The 23,712-nt window shown below is 47.0% G+C and overlaps 1 protein-coding gene across 1 annotated transcript; it reads right to left on the bottom strand.

Moving 5' to 3' along the window:
• Positions 1–16: 16 nt before the first annotated feature.
• Positions 17–20,921, bottom strand: cdk18 (cyclin dependent kinase 18). The gene is made up of 16 exons (XM_067237571.1): positions 20,706–20,921; positions 11,372–11,507; positions 7,211–7,350; positions 6,266–6,397; positions 6,106–6,162; positions 5,108–5,222; positions 4,631–4,725; positions 4,459–4,521; positions 4,017–4,140; positions 3,785–3,905; positions 3,033–3,130; positions 2,779–2,884; positions 2,626–2,668; positions 2,438–2,528; positions 2,261–2,338; positions 17–1,928 (listed from the first exon to the last, which is right to left on the bottom strand). Exons 2-16 carry the CDS (start codon positions 11,487–11,489, stop codon positions 1,894–1,896), a joined length of 1,416 nt encoding a protein of 471 aa, XP_067093672.1. The 5' UTR covers positions 11,490–11,507; positions 20,706–20,921; the 3' UTR covers positions 17–1,893.
• Between the last annotated feature and the right edge of the window lie 2,791 nt (positions 20,922–23,712).

Here is a 23,712-nt window from a genome sequence, read left to right as displayed (position 1 = left end):
CTGTGTGTGCTTCAGAATCGTTTATTGATTTATTCATTAGTTATTCATTATTCGATCACTTTTGGCTTATTGGCAGTCACAATACATTCAATCTCTTGTTTTAATAACAGCGTAGACAAATCACACAAAATATTGAATATCACATTTCATACAAAATCTAAATATACTTTATATCTTTTATAAAACATTTAGATATAATCTACAATTATTTAATACAGTCATATCTTGTATCGTCTGTCTGGCATAAAATTCACTGAGAAAGATGGACACATCTGTTAAAATACATATATATTATTTCAAATTACAGTATTTAAAATAGCTTCATTTACCACAACTAAACACATACAGTAATACTTCAGCCCCAGGGGTGCTAAGATAAAGAGGGGACAATTTAAAGTGTAACACAATTACATCTCTCCCACAAGGTCCTTCCTAGGCATACATCACTCTGCTTTCAACTATCAGATTTTTCACTCTGTTAGCTGGGCCCAAGACTATAGTCAAGGTATGGAAGCTGTTTTAGAGTATTGCTACACCAAGCCTCAGGGTGCTTCTCTTCTCTGGTTATCTGCATTGATCTGGAAACGCCAAGGTTGACTCAAAGCTCTGCAGTCAGACTCCTGCTACGGTACTACCCTTCATTTAGGTGAAGGAGAGAAGGGGAGAATGCCACAGCAGACTACTGAGAGCCAGACTCTATCTCAGGGTAGGGTCTCAAGGTTCTGTGTCTCTCCACAGAATATTATCCAGGTCGTCCGATGCTAACTTCCACCACACCTGAAGTCCACCTCACAACCCCCGCTAACCACATCTTGTACCCTTGTCTGTGTGCTACTCATGGTGCTCAGTAGTGCTCTGGGGACTGTGAGGAAAGGAGCATAAAAGAAGAGGAGGATGAATCTGGGCCTGGTCACAACATCTCAAGCCTCCTGATACTGTCTTCAGAACTGCAGGATAAGAGGGGAAAGAACTAGGGGACGAGACGACAGTTTGTGTTTGGACTTGGCCTGCCTGGTGATGGAGGAGGAGGGAAAGGAACTTTCTTCAGAGGACACTTCTGGTTTGTGCAAATAGGAGAGACTTAAAATACGGACACTTGATAGTGTGTTTTTACAAAAACAAAGAAAATATCCTCCAACACAAAGGCTACTCTAGATGTCTATATCATATTCTCAACACGTGAAATGTCATGCACATTTTACTAAGGCAACTTCAAAAGAGTGAAATTTACTAATGTACTGTAATACTGTCATGACAATCCACAAGGAGTTAAATCATTGGGTGATTGTAGACATTTGTTTACCATCTGAATTTATATTTACCCCACATATTGTGGTATTTGGTCTTGTACAGTTAAGAAGGTGGACGTGTATTTAAATAGTAGCAGTATTGTTGTTTTGTGGCAATAGTTGAGGAATTTTGCGTGCATGTGTCTGGATGTGTGTGTATGTATGTGGATGTGTGCGTTATCATATACAAATCATATACAAATCTAGCTGCTTTAGCTGTACTCATGCACATAACCAATGCTTCTGAGGTTGGTAGGGTCCAGTGTCTTGACTATAGGTACTGTATGGCCGCAGTGCATACTCAGTGTGTGGGAGTGTAGTACCAGGCTATTCAGTTTGTTTTAATGTAACATCTAAAGAATCCAGTGTTTGTGACTATACTAAAAGGCTCAACTCAGCTCAAGGGAGAGGGGGGGATTGAGGCGCAGTGCAAGTTCATATATAGAAATCCTTAACTATGTCCATGCTTCATTGACATGACAAAAACAAGGTGAATTGGATTGTTTGTGTCTGTGTGTGTTTTACAGGTGGGAGAAGATCTCCACAGATGATTTCTTCTCTGTTTTCAGAGCGGCTGCTCGCTGTCTCTCCTCTGTCCGCTGCTCTAGAAGATGCTCTGTCTTCTGTTCTTCCCCCGACCTGGGATCAGGAGGAAAAAAAACACAACATGAGGAATCCTGTTCATATCTATTGGTGTATGTACAGTAGGGGGATGCTATGTGGATGCTTGCTTAGTGCAGTGTAATGGAATACTACGCGTTTGCTTCAAATCTATTACTATGGGGACGTTGATGCATAAGAAGGTGTGACTGCATGAGAGGTATAGTGTTTACTAAAATACTCGCAACCTTTGAACCAAAGGTCAAGACAATAAAGTATTTTCAATCAGTCAGTCAATCAGTCAGTCAATCAGTCAGTCAATCAGTCAGTCAGTCAGTCAGTCAGTCAGTCAGTCAGTCAGTCAGTAGTACCTGGAGGCTGGAACACTGAGCTCCGGTGGCCTGGATCCTTCTGCAGCTGTACCTCTCTGAGGGAGAACACTGAAGAAGCTGGGCGTGGAGAAACACAAAGACATCACAGTGTGAGGAATGGCTGTGTGTACTGTGCTTCTGTGTGTGTGTGTGTCTGTGTGTGTGTGTGTGTCTTACTGTCTGCCAGGCTGTGGATTCTCTCTCCCAGAGCCAGGAAGTAGGGGTACCTCAGAGAACCTTCAGCCGAGACTCTGGTCCTTGTGTCATACTGCAACAACACAGGAGAATACTGTGGTCCAGCAGCTGGAAACAGACCTCTGCAAGAATACACAAGGAAAGCAATGCTGCAGACGCACATCTCTTACCATGAGCAGAGCAGACAGCAGGTCTATCCCCTCTGCATCCAGCCTAGTAAAGACAAAAACATAGTCAAGTTGTGGTCCTACATTACCATGTGATGGGTGATGGTGAGCAGTTGGAATAGGGTCAGGTCTTGTAGTCTTGCTATGGTTGTCTACCTGGGCACCTGGTTAATGAGCGGTTGGGATTTGTACTGGGGGAAGAGGTAGGATGCAAACTCTTCATTGTTGGAGATGCCCGGCCAGGTCTCCTCTGTGGGGGTACCTGAGGAAGGGAAGGAGGGAGAGAGACAGAGCGAGGGAGCAGAAGAGAGGGAGCGGAAGGCAGTAGGCAGTGTCAGTATTAGATGGAGGCAGGGCTGTATCTGGTCCAGGTTGTGGTGGGAGGAGCTTTGCGGAGGCTGATCTGTTACCCATGAGTCTGAAGATCAGATGGAGCTCCTCCTTCACGGTGGCTCCAGGGAACATGGGCCGGCCCGTGGCCATCTCAAACATGATGCAGCCCACGCCCCTGGTAAGACAGACAGGAAAGACATGCTGGCATCAGAATGACCATATCACAGACGGAGAGTCAGACAGTTCCTCCGTTTTTTTGGGACTGTGATAGTAAGCATATTAGCTGAGAGCTCATGAGATTGATTAGGGATGGTTAGAAGGTTCTGGCTAGTTTGATAGAAGTGATAAATGTTTGTCGTTTTTGCACACACACACACACACACACACACACACACACACACACACACACACACACACACACACACACACACACACACACACACACACACACACACACACATATACATCAAAGAGATGTTGCGGTGGTCACAAGCAGGACAGTGTCTGTGTCTGTGATGTGAGAACCCTGATGTATTCTGTTATTTATGGAGCCCTTTTCACACAACAGCCTACAGCTTGATGTATAAAGAATGCATTTAGAATGAGTATGTATGAAGGGCTGCTATTGTGTTGCAGGCTTGGCCTCTCAGACGGACCATACATACTCCTCAAAGAGTCTCCTCCCCTTGGAAATGACCATGAAGAAAAGATACCAGATAGAACTGTGAAAGGGCAAACTGGATGATGACATGCTGTTTAGGCTTGGTAGTCGTTTCTGACAGAAGGGCTGCCCTGGAGTGTTGAGGACGACTGGTGCTGTTCTACTCACCACATGTCTAAGGGTGTGGAGTACTCTGTGGAGCCCAGCAGCACATCTGGAGGGCGGTACCACAATGTCACCACCTCGTTGGAGTAGGTCTTGGTGGGGACAGACTTGGCGCGCGCCAGACCTGACCAGTCAAGCGCAGAGTCACAAGTCACTTGCTTATCTGAACTGAGGTCAAGCAATGCTTTTGCCTTGTCATGTTAACACAGACCCCTGACCCCTGTGCGTGTCTTACCAAAGTCAGCCAGTTTGAGCTCCCCCTTCTCATTGATGAGCAGGTTCTGAGGTTTGAGGTCTCTGTGGAGGATCTTCCTCTTGTGACAGTAGGACAGACCTCTCATCAGCTGGAACATGAAGATCTGGAGAGAGAGAGAGAGAGAACCACCAATGGAGTTAGGGAGGGAGAAGGGGTCGAGGTAGAGTTTTAGATATTAATATTATAAAAAGTTATACTATTAAACGAAAATGAAATTGATCAGAATCAGAATCAGAATGGGATTTATTCGCCATGAAAGTTTGCACAGACAAGGAATTTGCTTTGGCAGGAAGGTGCATACAATAAACATATACCTAAAATTTAAATATGTGGACTAACTATACTAAGGGTACATAAACTAGCAGTACTAAGTGGGATTGATGATGAAAAGGATGATGCCGATCCCTTGGGTCTTGGTCACCTTGACGTTGTACATGCTCATGAGGTTCCCACAGTTGTCCAGGTACTGTTTTAAATCACTGTCCTGGAACACACACAGACAAGAGCTCATCAGAAACGGCCATCTCATGATGCCATCAAATATGCTTCTTATAAGACAGGATTTGTGTGTGTGTGTGTGTGTGTGTGCTTACCAGGTACTCAAACACCAGTGTGAGGGAGCGGTCTGTGTGTATAATATCATGCAAGGTAACGATGTTTGCATGTTTCAGGTTCTTCAGTAGGGAAACTGAGGGGGCAGACACACAGCAGTTAGTCCAACAGCACCAAACTCAATAAGAGCGGTAGGGACATTGGATGTCCACTGGAGGGCAGTGTTGTTACATTCCTGACGGCTGAAAAGCCCTTCATGGCTAATAATAATAATAACTATCCCCGGGTAGTGTAGATGTTTGTGCTGTGGTTGAAGGTGTGAGAGAGTAAAAGATAAGGCTTTAAGGGCCGTGTGTGGGTGTGTGGCTTGTTGTTGTTGTTCTTGTTGTTATGATCAGTGACCTATGCACTTTGTAAAGCTCTCTCTTGGAAGTCGCTTTGGATAAAAGCGTCCGCTAAATGAATATGTGTATGGGTGTGTGTGTGTGGGTGTGTGTGTGTGGGTGTGTGTGTGTTACCTTCTCTGATAGCTGTGCAGGGGGCTCCCTCCTCGTGCTCCAGTCTGATCTCCTTCAGCGCCACCAGGTTCTCTGTCAGTTTGCTACGCCCTTTAAACACTGTGGCGTACGTCCCCTAAAGAAACATACACACACACACACACATACACACACACACACACATACACACACACACATACACATATCATACATACAACAAACCACCACCAAACAGTCTTTGGTCAACTGAGCACAGGAAGTATAGTACATTGACTCAAGTGGTCTATCTTCCCAAATAAGGAAAGTACGGACACTCTGACACCATCATACGACAGAGCAAGATTATACTGAATCAGTTTTAGATTAGAATAAAAGGACACATCCCATCAGCAGACAATCACGATTTAGTCTCTGCTCATCCTGCTCTCTGCTTATCCTTCCTTTACAAAATGATATTTTGAAGTGTTATTATTATGCTGGCACATAGAAAGGAATACTGTTCAGTTGGCCTGCCATTGACCTTGTTACCATCAACATCAAGCTTACATAACCCCCTCCCCCATGCTAGCAGTGGTATACCTTGTACTGCAGAGCCATGGGACTGAGTGACACACCTGCTATCTCTATCACATGACCTTCACCAGGCCAGTCATGCTGCAGGCTCTTGAGAACTCTGAGGATTCAGTGTGAGAGAAGGTCTGGACCTGTTGACACTACTCTGATCAGTCCAGCGTTAATGCACGGCCGCAGGACTAGAAAACGCCTGGATATGTTCCCTGCTGTAGATGCTGATTGTAGAGGGCAACATAATAATACCATGCACACTGCTCTCTGCTACCAGGCTAGCACAGAGGGCAACCGTAGCCCTGAACACACATTACCTTCTTATCTAACATTGGAAGGGGCTACTTTACAAACACACACAAACACACACTACTGTTGTGAAGGCCTGGTGTGTTTGAAACACGCTCTGTGGAAGTGTTGAGTGGTGCAGACAAGTTGTGGTGACATCTTCTCACCTCGCCTAGTTTTCCCAGCTTCACATAGGTCTCCAGTTTCCCAAAACCAATGTCTGACTGCAGGAGGAGACACATACACAGAGTGGCCCGGTCAGCACCACGTCTGAGCCTTTCAATGAACTTTATTGATACCAGAGTGTGTTGACGTGCAGGTACATACCAGCGAGGCTCTTCTGGACATGCGAGTGAGGGGCTTGCTGTCGGCCGAGTTCTCACTCTCCATCTGGAGCTTCTTGAGGAACTCTGGAGGCAGACGGATGTCCATGGGCAAAGACATGCGCTTGCTGACGTCCTACCACACGCACACACGCACACACGCACGCACGCACGCACGCACACACACACACACACACACACACACACACACACACACACACAGTCAACATGAAACAATAGCTCTCAGGTTTAAAAGGTAAACAGGCATTCATTTGTACACATAACCTGGAATACACTACCAGCCCTGGTGGTGTACGTACAGCTGTGCTTCCATACACCTTATTATTATGTGTATGAATCTGGGCAATGTTTACCAGCCTGTCCTTTATTTGGACATATGTAATACAGATATCAGTGTTTGATGACGAGGCAGGACCTGTGGCCCTCCCTCCCTCTTCCTGGTCAGGGTACTGAAGCTCAGTTAGAGCACAACTCGTCCCTTTTTTCCCTGAGTGACTTGACTTGTCCACACTTCCCCTGCGTAATAGGTGTACTTTGCTGTCTGACAGTGAGTCTGTGTGAATTTCCACTAAGTTTGAGTTTGTGTTGTTGTGTGTGTGTGTGTGTGTGTGTATGGGCGTCTGAGAGGAGGTGACTCCGAACTGTCTCAGCGGGAAGGCTTCTTGGGAAAGGTCAGATGGATGACTCTCCCGCCTTGTCACTGAAGGTGTTTGGCTCTGACTAGAAGTCAAGAAGCGTAGCAAAAGAAGTCAAAAAAGAAATATGGTGTCTCTTCTCTTTGAATGGGTTCAGGAATAAACCTGCATGTTTTTTTAATGCGATACTTTTCTTTCCTCAGCCTTCTGTAGACACATGAGAAAAGATAAGAACTGGAAAACCATTGTTGAATCATGTGTGGGTGGAGAGACAGTTGTGTGTATGGCCTTACCTCCATGGAGAAGCGCCTGTGGGCCTTGCTCCGGTACTGAAACTGGGAGGGGGACTGTGCTCCTGGGGTGTCTGGCTCAGAGCTCACCGGGCTGGCATCGGTGGACAGAGAAGGCAGTGCCAGGCTGTCTGTGGCGAGAGCTGGAAAGGGGATGGACAGCACATTCTAATCCAAGTACATACCAGGCAGGCAGGCAGGCAGGCACACATACACACACTCCTCAATTCTCTAGGAAAGATAAATGACATAAAGCCCACACGCAGGAGCTGGAGAGAGGCTCTAAAGTCTCTCTCCAGCATGTCCTCATCACGGTGAGACTGGTTCTTGCTGTTCGAGTGTTTAACACAGCAGTGTTTGAGGTTTGCTGTTATGAAAAGCTATCAGCTAGCATGGAGTACAGAGAACTTAATTATAATTAAGTGTGTTTGTGCGTGTGCGATTGTGTGCGTGGGTGAGGTCTTTGAATACGCTGAACATGTTTCAACTTGGGTCTCATCCCTTATCTCAATGAAGGAGGGCTATTTGTCTCCCTGGCTTTGTATTTGATTGTGGGTTTCAAGTGGACACGTGTCTCTGTTCCACTGACAACCTCCTGCTTTATTCGTGAGTGTGTTGTATGTGTGTGTGTGCGCGGCCCATTCCTTCTCTGGGTGTTTGATGTTGAATGCATGGAGCTCTGTAACTCCTAGTTTCCATGGGGACGCTGATTGTTAATACAGACAGGGTTAGAGCTAACTGAGGTGTCTCTTCCTCCCTGTCTCTCTCTCTCTCTCTCTCTCCAATTATTACAGGAAATTCAATAGCCTTGGTTTTACTAAACACATTTAGGAACAACCAGCAGGTGCAATTTACAAAGAAAGACAAATACTTTCTCTCTAAGGAGCACGACTATGGAGCAAGTCTTTAAGTGATAGACAAAAAGATAGCTAGATAGATTCAGAAATAAATTATCAGCTATAGTCTCATTTAAATATCATAGGGTTAGTAGACCTTTGATCTGTCTTTGAGTAATTGGGGTCAGTGCAGTCGATTCACACACAGGCACACGGAGGCACACGGAGGCACACGGAGGCACACAGGCACACGGAGGCACACGGAGGCACACGGAGGCACACGGAGGCACACGGAGGCACACAGAGGCACACGGAGGCACACAGTCACACAGAGGCACACGGAGGCACACAGAGGCACACAGAGGCACACAGAGGCACACAGAGGCACACAGAGTCACACAGAGGCACACAGAGGCACACAGAGGCACACATACACAAACACAAATTCAGGTTACGTAGGTTCTAATGTCTGGCTGTGAGACCTGGATAGAGCAGTTTGTTGGGAAAAGGACAATCCAATAAGAACCACATGAGGTCACATGAGAGAGAGAGAGAGAGAGGGAGAGGGAGAGAGGGAGAGGGAGAGAGGGAGAGGGAGAGGGAGAGGGAGAAAGAATGAAAGAAAGAAAGAAAGAAAGAGGGGGAGGGAACCCAGGGAGATGGAGATAGTGATGGGGTTATCTGTATGTGTTATGAAAGCTACAGCGCTCAGCCTCTGCTGCCAGGAGGTGGGCTCTCTCAGTGGAGCGGTCATATCCATCTGTCTGTCTAACCCTGGCAGCCCACTGGCTCTGCCACAGCTACTGTTTCAACCCTGCCAGCCTAAGCAACAATGAACTCCACACAAGCTGTAAAGGGGAGGAGGAGGAAGGGGGGGCGAGGAGAGGAGAAGAAGAGCTGTAGTGAGGAGAGAGCGGAGGAGGTTGACGGTGAATAAAGGAGGATTAGGTGTGGGGAGAGGAAAGGAGAGGAGAGTAGAGGAGGAGGCTGTACAGGGAAAGGAGAAAGGAGAGAGTGTGTTGCTTTGAATAAAAGCGTCAACATGAATAAAATGTGAAAATGCAAATGAGAGGAGAGGGGCGAGGACAGGAGTAGTCAGGGCAGTCAGAACCACAGGCAGTCTGCATGACCAGAGAACACCAGGCCTTATGTAATGAGGGACTTGTGACTGTGTCCATGAGTCTGTGTCTGTGTGTGTGTATTTGTGTGCATGTGTGTTTTGGAAACTGATATAAAGAGAAATCTGTTAATGTGAATAATTTGGCTGTGCTGGTTCTCACATGGCCATGTGGGAAATTCAATCAGTGGGGACATGCAGACCAGGCCTGAGATAGTCACAGTGGAGCTACAGTGTAGCTACAGTTGTCCTGCCACAGTACAGTGAGTTAAAGTGTTTGCTGCTACATTTGTTTAACCAGCACATCAAACTGTTTTTACTAGAATGACACTATGCTGAAAAACAGCATAGTATTTTGAGTTATTCAAAATGATACAAGCCTCAAAGTTACATACATACACACACACACACACACACACACACACGCACACACACACACACACACACACACACTCAAATTGTAAAACTAATCCTGCAGTAATGGAAGGATAACTGCACAAGGCGTCCATGTAAATCCACACTGATTTATTATGTCTCAATAAATTATCTGTAACAATCTAGATATGAGTTGGTGTGTTTTTGTGTGTGAGTGTGTGTGTGTGTGAATGCATGCGTACAAAAGCGTGTGTGTATACATACCCCTAGGATTACACAAACACACACAAATGCACGTTTCTGTGTGTGTGTAATCCTAGGGGTATGCTAATGAATTCATCAGCTTCAGTCAGCCATGACTGATTGACTTTCTTTGTCTTTACAAGTTTGATGCAGCTGCTCTCCAATCCAAACAGACAGCCGTGAGAATCAAATCTGCTGAAATTAGTAAGAGAGCTTCCATGAGGATAAATAGTTGTCCATATTTAAGTACAGACAGTGCAACTGTATAGTTAGTACATAATCTCTGTTGCATTGGACACTATGACTATCTTTTGTCTCCCAAGAACGTGTTGGTATACCAGTACTGACTATTTCTAAGAGAAAGGAGTAAGGAAAATATAGTGTCAACCTTTTGATACACATGAATGTGATGTTCAGAGGATGACAAAGTGTTTGAAATGCTGTTTTTAACATTGAGATACTGTGCTTTCCTCTGATACATTTGGAACGTCATTGCTCTGATGTGGTAACCTAATCTGAACTGGAAGGGAATGTTACGAAACATTTTGGGAATGTGGGTTTAACTGTGAACAAATTCGGAGTTTGGCATCACCAAACAGGAATCTGATAAAGCTCAACACTAACTCAATACTAATCCAGTGGAGGTAGTACAGCAACTGTGAATAAAGGACCATCCTTACATCTGAGTCCTGAAGCTATGTCCTTCTCTGTCTCTGTCTCTGTCTCTGTCTCTGTCTCTGTCTCTCTCTCTCTCTCTCTCTCTCTCTCTCTCTCTCTCTCTCTCTCTCTCTCTCTCTCTCCTCTCTCTTTCTGTCCTTCTCTGTCTCTGTCTCTGTCCCTGTCTCTCTCTCTCTCTCTCTCTCTCTCTCTCTCTCTCTCTCTCTCTCTCTCTCTCTCTCTCTCTTTCTGTCTCTCTCTGTCTCTCTCTCTGTCTCTGTCTCTCTCTCTCTCTCTCTCTGTCTCTCTCTGTCTCTCTATGTCTCTCTCTCTTCTCTTTCTTTCCCTCACTCGCTCTACTGACCCACTTCTCCTGGGAGTCCTGGAGTTAAAGCACACAGCTGCTTTTCCCAAACAGCTGAGCATCTCTCTCTCTTCTCCTTTCTCCCCTTTTCTCTCTCCCTCACTCTCCTCTCAGAACTACATTCTTTTTGTAGATAAAATAATCTTTCCACTTTTTGGTGTAATCATGTCTTGAACCCATCTCAGACCCCAGGCCCATCCCCAGGCCCAACCCCAACCAGACACACTTCTGATCTGCCTGCAACCTGAGAGGCCTGGGGCAGACACGGAAAGATTGGTGTGAATGAAGAAAACTCTGCATGAGCTGATTACTGATCCAATAATAGAGCTGGCCGATCAGTCACAGTAGGATGGATGGAGGGATGAGGAGGAGGTGGAGTAACAGAGCTGGGATCAGGACTGGATCAGCGCTGTGGAAATAGTCTCTGGGCTCTATGAATGGGAATGGTTATTGATATACAGGTACTGTAGCAATGAAAACATTGGGTGAGAGTTTCGGTAATGAGATTAGTTCCTGATTACGATGAGGCTTGAGTGGACTGGAGGTTGCTGATTGGAGATTCAGGCTCCTACCCTGAGTGTGTCGGATGTTGAGCTGGTTGATCTGCTCAGTGAACTCGTTCTCCTCGATGGTCTCGGTGCGAGGGACGGACAGAGAAAAGCGCCGCTTAAAGTTCTTCATCTTGTTCATGATGCTGTGGAGCTGAGCCTGCCAGGGGAAGACAGAAAAAGATTCAGGAAATGATGATCCCTATCCGTCCGTCCATTCGTCCGTCTGTCAGTCTGTCCATTCATCCATTCATCCATCCACCCATCTCCCCAGAGTAACCATCACAGTATTGAACCTTCAGAACTAAACCATGGTCTGTCACATGATCTTTTCCCCGTGACCCTCCCTCCCCTCTGACTGAGACCTGTCCTGGTTGCCATCATGTCCTCGCATGGTCTAACCTCTTCATTTGCTGTGGTGTTGGACTTGTAAACGAGAGAGACAGACAGACACTCACTGTGCCGCTCTCCCCTGACTGATGGCAGTACTGCTTTCCTCTGATCTAATAACGAGCGAGCACGCAGCAAGGGAGCGCTCGATCAATAGTCACTCCTCCCCCCTGCCCTGTCCCTCTGACATGGCCCAGTTGCACCAGCCACTTGGGTGTGGATGCATTATGCCACCCTGTCCTGGTGTTACATCATTGCTTTGTCTCTTTCTTTTCTTCTCGTTCTCTTTAACTTTTGATCTATTTCTTTTTCTCACATTGTTCTCGCTAGTTTCTCGCCGCCTCGTCAACTGTGTATGCATCTTTCTCTTTACTCTCTCTCTCCACTCCGGACTGCTGGCTGGTTGCTATGGTCTCCCTTTTTCTCTATCAGTCCCCAATAATAGACTTGAATCTTGCGTCTATGTGTGTGTGTGAGTGTGTGTGGGTGTTCATTATTTGAGCTCATTATTTTAAGACCTGAGAGTAGGCAGCTTAGTGATCAGTGTGGCTGCCGATGTGTAGCTCTTCCCTTGTGAGGCTGTAGAAGATCCCTGGGCCTTCTGGGACTCAGTCGCTCACCAAGGTCTTAACAGGGGTTCTGGCACCTGCACCTCAGACCCAGATTACCTGGGGTGCTGCTTGCTTATCTGCCCTGACTGTCTGTACGCTTGTCGGCCTGTCTATCAGCCTGCTTAGTCTGTCAGTTTGTTTGTTGGTCTGCCTGTCTGCTTGTCTATGTGACTATCTGTCTCTGTCTGTTTACCTGTCTGCTTGTCTGTTGTCTGTGCTGCCTGGGGGGCCAAACAGTGTCTGAAAACTGCATCAGCACACACATCTGCATGTGGACACCCACGGGCAGCCACGCTTTGCACCCACAAAAAGACAGTCATTATTTCTCTCTCATTAAATCTCTCCACCGTTTCACATCTCTTTGCTCTCTTCATCTCTGTCAGCTGGTGTGTGTTTCAGATCCCTGACCACAGCAGCCTGCCCAGAGAGCAGCAGGCAGCAGTGGGTGTTAGTGGAAGCTTGTTACTGGATCCGAGTCTAATGTGATGTCTTACCAAAGTTCTGTTTCCCCAATTCACAATATGCTGCTGTGATCTGATGTAGCCCTGTCCTTCCCAAAGCTGTGTGTCGGGTTTTTACCTCAGTTGCCCTGACTACACAGTGCAGTTGAAACAGGACATGTTTCCATTCATCCTTTCATGTCGGTGTCACCTCCCAGCCCCTCTTGAACAGCTCAATGTGTGTGTTGCCAGGGAAGTGTCCCTGATTGCATGTGTGTGTGTTCCAAACCCAGTCCGCTCCACTTCTCTTGTTTACAGACAACGGGGGCCTCTGTTTGGAGCAGGGTGCATTCTGGGGACTTCTTGCTGTTAGCCAATAGGATATATTTTCCACCCATTGCTCCCTCTCTCTCTGTCAAGGGCATTAGGGTCCAGAACACACACTCTCACACAGACACACAAACAGGCACACAAACAGGCACACAAACAGGCACACAAACAGACACACAAACAGACACACAAACAGACACACAAACAGACACACAAACAGACACACAAACAGGCACACAAACAGACACACAAACAGACACACAAACAGGCACACAAACAGGCACACAAACAGACACACAAACAGGCACACAAACAGGCACACAAACAGGCACACAAACAGACACACAAACAGGCACACAAACAGACACACAAACAGACACACAAACAGACACACAAACAGGCACACAGACACACAAACAGGCACACAAACAGGCACACAAACAGACACACAAACAGGCACACAAACAGACACACAAACAGGCACACAAACAGACACACAAACAGACACACAAACAGACACACAAACAGGCACACAAAAGAGCATCTGCTCTGGTCCCCTCATTTCCTCTCTCTGATCGAGCTGGGACAGAGGCACAGGCCTAACACTGCCTGCAAAACCACATCCCTCCCTCCCTCCCTTCCTTTCTTCCATGTCTTACCCCTCTCCTCCCTCTGTTGTTCACAGGAGAGGTGTAATGGAGATGGAAACTGTAGAGAGCTGTGAAGTCTTTCTCTTCCACTGGCGCAGGTATGATTTTGATCTCGCTCCCTCTTTCCACTCCAGGTGTGGATCCATCCCAAGCAAGGATGATTAGAAGGTTGTAGGTTGAAAAACACGTTATTCATTAGTTTATGATATATTCTTGCCCGTTATTCAAGCCTGGTACGAGCCATTTCTGTCTTTGTCCAGTTATCTCACCACATGAATGTGGGCAGTTGATGTAGAACATTTGTGTTTTTCATGTTCAGTTTGGCTTCATGGGTTTATACAGGTCAGTGCACATGGACATCAAAGATGTGGCACACATTCATCCTGATGCGCACACACGTGCTGGAGCTTGCACACTCGAACACACATATGCTCACATGCACGTTTCCCCCTACCCATGGGCATTTGGTCTCTCTCTCTCTCTCTCTCTCTCTCTCTCTCTCTCTCTCTCTCTCTCTCTCTCTCACTCACTCACTCACTCACTCACTCTCACACACACACACACACACACACACTTTCTCGCTCCTCTCTGTGTATCCTCTCTACCATTTCATTTCCCTGAAATGTACCGCCTGAGCCTCCCTGAATACCCAGTGTAATGGCGCCCTGACCCCACTGGCAAGGACACCCTATCCATTCTAATATCTAATTGTTGGTTTACGTAACCAATGGTTTCCTGTGGATGGGTGTGGGCGAGAGACAGAGGTCAGACGAGTCGTGGAGAAGAGATTGGAGGAGGAGAGGTCATGCCAGGAGAACTGGAGGTGTTGCTAAGGTACAGCAGGAGTTGAACATGAAGCATGAAATGAGGAATAATGAATGTGTGAGTCGTGGAAGAAAAAAGTTCTCTTTCCGTTTCTGGTCCCCCCCCTTTGCCCTGTCTCCCTCCCTCATGACTCTCCCTCACTGGCCTTCTGGGTCCTCAGGAGATGGACAAGAAAGGGAACCATGTGATCTTTTAAGTTTGCAAACAACCAAAGAATTACTCACAGTTGTGCCATATTGCCTGCATGTGTGTTCAATGTATGTTTGTGTGTGCGTGTGCGTGTGTGTGTGTGTGTGGCGGGGGGTTGCAGCAGAAAGCCAACCCTAGCCCTGTGGTCACATTACTTTTCGGCACAGCGGTTCACATGCACCGAAGGACTGCTCATTCAAGCGCTGCCCATATTACTGCAAGCAAACATACACACACACACACACGTACACACACCCACCCACACACAGGTGCTGTGGCAGACATCTTAGTCTGGATTCATCTCAGACAGTAAGCCCACATGAACTGTGTGTTGTCCATCATTTTTATCTACAATTTGTACTCAAAACCAACTCACACAACGTGAGTAGAAATTCAAATGTACAGTATATTCTTTTGGAGCTCAGCCTTATCTTATTTTATTTTTAATTGTATGTTTTATGTTTATTTTGACTCACATATTTTGTGGGTTTGAGAAAAGAAACATGAACTAAAAGTAACACCCGGGTTTCCACAGCCGTGGAGACTGGGTTCTGTTACTCTGTCTGACCATGGTAGATGTATTCAGTGTCTCAGCAATAACACAGCGCCCGTGTGTTCAGCAACATCACAGCCTCTTATGTGTGCTGTGGAGCAGGAGACACATGGCTGTGGGAGTCTTTCCTATATCTCCCTCCTCCTCCTCCTTTTCCTCCTCCTCCTCTTCCTCCTCCTCCTCCTCCTCCTCCTCCTCCTCCTCCTCCTCCTCCTCCTCCTCCTCCTCCTCCTCCTCTTCCTCTTCCTCTTCCTCTTCCTCTTCCTCCTCCTCCTCCTCCTCCTCCTCCTCCTCCTCCTCCTCCTCCTCCTCCTCCTCCTCCTCCTCCTCCTCTTCCTCCTCCTCTTCCTCCTCCTCCTCCTCCTCCTCCTCCTCCTCCTTCCTTTCTCCTCCTCCCCCTCCTCCCATTCATCCACCCCCCCTCTCCCTCTGTCTCCAGTGTGGCAGTATTAAAGATGACCTTTCACGTCTCCTGCTTCCCTCGCTTCCCACCAGCCACAGGGAGATGTGCCGCTTAGCTGTACTGGGCTCTCTCTTCCTCTTTCTATTTCCCTTTGTCGGCAGTGTACATGTAGCTTTCCTGTCCTGTTCTCTCTCGTTTTTGTTGTTGTCTCTCCACGTTGATGTGTGATCTTCGCTCCTCTTCCTGTTTCTCCACCTTTCCCTTTTTTACCCCTCTTTATTTTCCTCCATTCTCAAGGGTTTATTGGTGTTGATGGAGTGTAAGTGAGCTTGGATCACCAAACTGGTAACGGTAATGACAATGACTTCCTCAAGAGAAATTACAATCATGAAATCTCTTTTGTTTATGTCCCCCCCTCCTGCCACACACACACACACACACACCACACGCGCGCGTGCCCACTCCCCTTCCCAGAACAGTAGTTCTACTATACACAGTGGGCCAGAGTGAAAAACAAATATCTCGCAATGCTGGATCAAAATCAAACAACTGCTTTGTGTCCTCGGTCGTGTTGGTTTATGTAAGAGGCCATTCATGTCATTGTTGTTTTGTTGTTGGGCTGTTTTCTTTTGCGTTATTATTACATGATTGTACACTACACATGTCTGCACTGGATGAATGATTTGTTATGTGTTTTGGTTGGTTTTGCCTGTCTGTCTGTCTATTTGTCTGCCAGCCTGCCTGCCTGTCTGTATGCCACCCCGCCTGTCTGTCTATTTGTCTGTCTGTTTGGTTGTCTGTTTGCCTACCATTCTAGATGCCAGTCTGTCTGCCTTTCTGCCTGTGAGCCTGCCTGTCTGTCTGTCTGTCTGCCTATCTGCCTGCCTGCCTTTCGGTGTGTCTGTCTGTCTGAGCTCAGCTGTGTCCTGTGTTTCCTCCTGCCTGCTCCTCTGGGTGTGATGTGGACACAGGGTCAGAGGGTGTGCAGCAGGGTCAGAGGGTGTGATGTGGACACAGGGTCAGAGGGTGTGCAGCAGGGTCAGAGGGTGTGATGTGGACACAGGGTCAGAGGGTGTGCAGCAGGGTCAGAGGGTGTGATGTGGACACAGGGTCAGAGGGTGTGCAGCAGGGTCAGAGGGTGTGCTGCAGGGTCAGAGGGTGTGCAGCAGGGTCAGAGGGTGTGCAGCAGGGACAGCAGGAGGTAGGAGGACACATCTTCTTCTTCATCTACTGGTGCTGGAGAGGCAGGAGCTGCTAGCTCTGTATAACAGCCTTCACTGAGACGATACTATACTGTCGTGTAGTGCAGGTCTGTCTCTGACTGTGTGTCTGTGTGTCGTCTGTCTGTCTGTCTGTCTGTCTGTCTGTGTCTGTCTGAGAAAAAGAGCTTGAGAGATGACTGAGCAGAACTAAAATTGGCTCCAACACGTACCTCTCATTCAGCTCCCATCACACATACTAATACGATAATCTAGATTAAACTACTTAGTGAACACATACAGTCTGTCTGTCTGTCTGTCTCCATCTCTCTCTCTCTCTCTCTCTCTCTCTCTCTCTCTCTCTCTCTCTCTCTCTCTCTCTCTCTCTCTCTCTCTCTCTCTCTCTCTCTCTCTCTCTCTCTCTCTCTCTCTCTCTCTCTCTTTCCCACACCCACACACAAACACACACATCAACATGCACCCACAGGGCCGAGCAGGGGGTAAGGGTTGACATGAGTAGAGAAAGTGATGTGATGGGAAGCATTAGAAATGTCACGTTGATGATTCATCCTCAAACAGACTTCATCAGCCCTTGGATGGACAGAGAGTATGGGAGAGGGAGAAAACTACAGCACCCAGGGGGTAGGCTGAAAGCTGTCTGTTTGTTTGTGCTGAATGACGGCATAAAATCTCACCTAAAGGGCACATTTTAATTAAAAGTATGATTCTTCCCTTGGCCTGTGTGTGTCTGTACAGTAGTTTCAAGTTTCAAGTTTTTATTGTCAGGTGCACAGAACAACACAAAGTCAGACTGGGCACTGAAATTCTTGGAACAAGACAACGCAAAGCAACCTGGCATAACATAACATATAAGTACTAAGAGCATAGATTGCATCTATGATAAGATAATAAAAAAATAAATAGAATAAACCTCCTAATATACAAAATAGTGTGCAATATACAATATACTAGACCTCAATACACATAATGACCTATACTAACCTTATAGACCTATACTAACCTAAGACAAGCGGAGTAAGTGTGTGTGTGGATGTGTGTGCAGGTCAGCGTGGACAGAGGAAATATAAGTAATAATAAATGATTAAATGAACATCTTGATGTGTGTGAGTGTGCCCTTTAACAGCTATGGAGCCCAGCAGGCAAAGGACATAGTGACACGATCTCCAGTCTATCACCTCATGTTAGTCTTCTGATGACATCACTTGTGTGTGGGTGTTTTACTTTTTACATGCTATGTCACACATGGTTTCACCAAAGCCCAACCTGAACCCTGACAGAAGATAAGGAATACAATAACACGCTCTCAGGGGAGAGAGAAAAGGAAGAAACCTTGTGAGGAGGATTCAGGGAGAGGTCTCTACCAAATACAGTTGGGTTGGCAGCAGGTTCTGTCACAATGGTAGATGGGCAAAAGACAAATTCCCACAGGGTGTTAGGCTGCACTCCCTGAAACACCTTAACCCCAATAACCTATTATAATGGCAGTTACCGAACAATGTAGCTAATGGAGGTGTGCATGGTGTACAGTTGTTGTAGACGCTCCTTCACCCTCTCCCTCCACCTCTCCCTCCACCTCTCCTTCTACCTCTCCTTCTACCTCTCCTTCTACCTCTCCTTCTACCTCTCCTTCTTCATCTCCCTCAACCTCTCCTTCACCCTCTCCCTCCACCTCTCCTTCTACCTCTCCCTCCACCTCTCCTTCTCCCTCTCCCTCCACCTCTCCTTCTTCCTCTCCCTCAATCTCTCCTTCTACCTCTCCCTCCACCTCTCCTTCTACCTCTCCCTCCACCTCTCCTTCTCCCTCTCCCTCCACCTCTCCTTCTCCCTCTCCCTCCACCTCTCCTACTACCTCTCCCTCCCTCCCCCTCTGCCTCTACATCCCCTCTCGACCTCCCTGTGCTCTCTATCCATCTCTCCCTCTGCCTCCCCCTCTGTCTCTCTCTCCGGCTCTGGCCAGCTCCTTTAATAAGCTATCACAGCTCCAGCATTATGCTGAGCCTCTAGAGAACTAACCCTGTAATTATCTAAAACCACCTGATCACAGAGAGCCAGCCCAGCCACAGGGCTGTGGACACACTGCCCAAATGAACCAGCTCCACGCTCACATCCAGCTGAAACACAGAGAAGACACTTATAGAACGCTGTGTCATTGTGGAAACCCCCAGAGATCACGACGTTTTGTCTGTTGAAACCGAACTGCAAGATATCCAGTGGGTGGCTTTCCTTCATTACTAGCTAACAGCTGAGGTTTGGAATGAAGAGATCCCCAGATGAGGATAAAACAAATAGAGATATGAGGGAGTCTGTCTGAAAGAGGAGATGGTGGGTGTCCCTGTTGCTCCCCAACTCAGGGCTCTCTGTATGTCTCTGCCATCCTGTGAGCCCCCTCTCCTGGTGGAGGTCACTAGGGTTCCTCACAGCACAGTACATGGAGAGCTGAGGGGGTAGTTGTGGTCATCCCTTCTGTGCTGTTGATATCAGGCTCTCCCTCTCCTCCCCCCTCCCCTGTCATTACACAGATTGCTTTCGAGCATGAACAGTGGGAGAGGTGAGGTCTTGGCAGAGACACACATTTCCGCAGACAAACACACAAAACACAACACATGGCTATAAATACACATGGATTCTGGCTGATTTGCCAACTGGCGGATTGGCTTGTTGCTGTGTGTGAATTGCGATTGATACCAGCTTGCCTTGTGTGAGGGTGTTTCTGCGTGGTGTTTTCTGTTGTTGAACACTCCAGTGGGGTCTAGCTTCATGTCAGCATTTCTATGGGGTGGTGATGAATCATAGTCCAATAATATGCAGGAGAGTTATTTAAATTCACTAATATACCAAGGTCAGACTAAGCTAGGGGCAGGCAACCAGACTTTTTCAAGCTTGCTGCCATATTGTACATTTGTCTGTGTGCTTTGAGAGAGCACTTTGAACTTGTATACATGCAACAGGTGTTACTGAGATCCTGGTCAGAATTGCATCCTCCCTCACTGGCCCCTGCTGGGAGTCTCTTTGGGTCTTCTTCTGACTTTTAAACATAAGTGGCCTTCTGCCATAAATATGGCTTTAGACAGCTGCACCACTGAAAAACTAATGTTCTGATGTGGAGAAACATTAAGTAATTTAGCTTGGTTTTAAACACGCACAAACAAACATACATACCTATGTGAATAAGATGTCTGTCTATTCACAGTCCATCCCTGCCACTGAGAAAACTTGGCATCCATGCAAAGACTCTCTCTCTCTTTCTCTTTATTTATCTATTTCTCTCTCTCTTAATCCCACTCCTACACACGCACACACACACACACACACACACACACACACACACACACACACACACACACACACACACACACACACACACACACACACACACACACACACTCACACACACACACACATACACAACACTACTCTGCACCACACCTGGGTCAATTACATGGATCAATTCTCTGAATGCTTTTGAAAGCATGAGCTGTGTTTGAAATGCTCACAGTTGGCTCTCAAGAGACTCTTCCATGGGTTTCCTCACACTGGGCAGCTTAAATCACCTGCTTCCAAAGTGTTTGTGCTAACAGAAAAATACACAGACCCGCTTTCAACCACACACGTACACACACACGCACATAGATTGCCAAAAAAACGGTTTGCCTCTACTGTCGACAGGAGAATAGATGAATACTTTGAGAGAGACAGAGGCCAACATTGAGGCAAAGACACAGAAATAGCTACTACAGTTGTACTTACAGGAGCGAAGAGGTCATCCACCAAGGGAACCAGGAACCTCTCTCCCTCTGCTCAGGTTCCCAGGGACGTCCCAGGTGTGTGCGTCTGTGCGCGTGAGTCGTGGGTACACGCAACAAGACAGACAGTGGGAGGAGGAGTGTGCGTCAGGCTGACAGATAATCCAGTACTCGAGAGCTGCTTTGACAGAGATAGGCAGCTGAACGACGCAGGGGAGCTCTGCACTGACAGCTCACCATTCAACCTCTCTGTCTATTCACATGCGATCGCTCCAGTGCCTGGAATAGGAGGGAAAAAAGGAACAGAGAAAAAAAGGAGAGGAGGAGAGCAGTGTGCATGGAGGGTTTTTATAATAAGTCTCAGTCTCCACCCCCTCTCAGCCATCTCTCCGCCCCGATTGTTATAGCAACAGCCAATCCCGGTCGAGCAAAACACAAGCCCTCTCCAGCCAGCGTATATGCTGTTGACATGAATCCCATGAACCAGCAAGTGCAATATGCATCCCTGTGTGCATGCATGTGTGTGTATATGTGTGTGTCTGTGTGTGGCACACACGTGTGTGTCTTGGGTGTCAATTACCACAATGTGTTGTGTCATTATTTTTGACATTTCATTGGCCTTTGGAATGTTTTAGCTAAGAAATACTCACCTGTGGTGCTTCAGTGTTACCTGTAACAGCTCAGGCTCAGTGCTGTAAAGCAGGGGTTCTCAAACCTTTTGGAGCCAGGGACCCCTCACAGGGGAGAACATTTTCCAAGGACCCCCCATAATCGTAACATCCATTCAGCATACCCTTTGTGCTCTTAACTGGACACAATATGCTTGTTTTATTGGTGCAAATGGTCCCCATCTGTAGATTATTATATATTTTTTTCACTTTTTAATGATACAGCACAATTTTACAATTATAGAATTGATGGCAAATGATTTTGCGGACCCCCTGGCTATGGCTTGCGGACCCCTAGGGGACATCCGGGGACCCCACTGTGAGAACCAATGCTGTAAAGAGCTCTTGACTGATGAACATAAAGACAGGGATAGATCTACGAAAGCACATCATTCTTTCCCACAACAGGACAAAACATATTCACCTGCATGAAAGTGCCCTAAAAGCCTTGAACAATAAATCTGAATCACTCTACTAAAAGCTCGTCTCCCCTCTCCCACCCCTGGGTCTCTCAGGCGCCCACTTTCTCTTATTCTTTCTCTGAACCAGAGAGAATACTTAGTATTGGTTCAGTGAGTCAGTCCTTCTCAATCAATTAGCACACATTGGAGGTTAAGTGTGTCATGTCATTGTGGAGGAGGTGAAACCTGACTCGTCTACACACACACGCACCCGCACACATATACTCAGACCCCAAACACACAGAAATGAAACAAGACGGTTTATTTAAGATAGTCTCACCGTATACAGTGTGGTCCGAATACAATTTATGGCTTGTCTGCATTCCGTTGGCATGGAGATGCCAGCAAGTGAGTGTCAATGGGGACTCCTGCACCAGTCTGACCCCATGCAAATTCACACACAACATCACTGCCATTCCACCTCTCAAAGGTTCTAGACTGTCATCAATCTGTCTTTGCTTCATGGTGGTTGCTACAGTATGTGTTGTGTCTTTGTGTACAGTACACAGCCTGGGTGTGTCACATGATCAACCCCAGATCAACCTCTCCAACAGCAGCCAGGAGAGATGTTTCCAGACAGCAGTGTGACCAGCATGGCTCCTGCTCAGGCTTAACACTGTTATGTAGCTTCTGGCAGCATTCCTCCCAGGTCAAAGGTCCGCAGGCCTGCTAAGACTCAGAGCAGAACAGGAAGTCGTTTTAAAGAACCATTGGATGCTTGTGGTATTAATGATCATTTCAGAATGAAAACAGTACGCTGTAAGTGTAACCTTCAACTGCTGGCCTCCTTTCCAGTCCGTGTTTACATTTCACACATAACTGATCTCAATCATCGCGTTGTTGTTTATCTGTCATGAGCCATGAGGCTGATAAATGATCAACATACCAACCAACTCACCCCCGCAATAATCCCTTTCTCCATCGCTCTCCTGTCTGCAGTGTGCCGTCCAGCTCTTCCTCTGAGACGGTCTCATCTGGCCTCTGTGAAGACCGTTCAGTGTTATAGCTGCCCCCAGCCTGCCACAACAGTCGCAGACTGACTGGGATCCCTCAGGTGAACTCTGATCGACCAAGGATATGACATCAGCATCCACAAGTGTGTCCATGATAGATAAGAAAAAAACGAAAAACAATGAAACGAGTTTGTGAGAAACCTCTCTCCACGCACACACACGTGCACACACACACACACACACACACACACACACACACACACACACACACACACACACACACACACACACACACACACGTGGTGCTTAGTGGAAAAGAACAACAGGCAGGGTGTCAGTCAGGAGGCCAACATGGAACATTCTCCGTAATGATTCGATTGTCTGTGTCCTTTAGTGCAGGGCTAGCTGAATCAGACACTTAGGCACACACATTCAGGAGGACTGTGAAGGAGAGAGGCTGGAATGAGAGAGAGAGAGACAGTTGAAAGAATTAAAGGATATTAAATCTATTCCAGGATGTGGCTGGCAGTGTAATATTTAATGAACAAACAGAGTTGGACATGAAGCCCAGTCTCTAGCTCCTCTCCTGTTTGTCCTGGGTTTAACTCTCTCTCTCTCTCTCTCTCTCTCTCTCTCTCTCTCTCTCTCTCTCTCTCTCTCTCTCTCTCTTCCGTTCTCCTCCTCAACCTCCTCACTCAGCATCCAGAGAGGGCCTTTACATGGTCCTGCGGACATTTGAGCATTTGTGTGTGCGTGTTCTTGTGTGCCTGTGTGTGTGTTTGTGGTTGTTTCCCCCAGAGGAATAGAGGACTAGGCTGTGCGTTCTCCCCAGGCTTCTCTAAATGGCGACAGCATGGTATTGTGTGTAGGATATTTGACTAACGAGGTTGATTGCCAGCTGTTCTGGACAGTGGTCCACGGTTGGTCAC

The sequence above is a fragment of the Osmerus mordax genome, chromosome 1 (genome assembly GCF_038355195.1).
Source record: "Osmerus mordax isolate fOsmMor3 chromosome 1, fOsmMor3.pri, whole genome shotgun sequence".
Classification (NCBI taxonomy): domain Eukaryota; kingdom Metazoa; phylum Chordata; class Actinopteri; order Osmeriformes; family Osmeridae; genus Osmerus; species Osmerus mordax.
Note: the sequence above shows the minus strand (reverse complement) of the source record. Positions and strands in the feature narration are given on the sequence as shown.

Coding starts and splice junctions, on each gene's coding strand:
- cdk18 (XM_067237571.1), bottom strand. CDS start 11,489: ATGAACAAGATGAAGAACTTTAAGCGGCGCTTTTCTCTGTCCGTCCCT. Junction 4,522..4,630: donor CACTGGTGTTTGAGTACCTG/GTAAGCACACAC, acceptor TGTGTGTTCCAG/GACAGTGATTTAAAACAGTA. Junction 3,906..4,016: donor GCTCAAACTGGCTGACTTTG/GTAAGACACGCA, acceptor TTGACTGGTCAG/GTCTGGCGCGCGCCAAGTCT.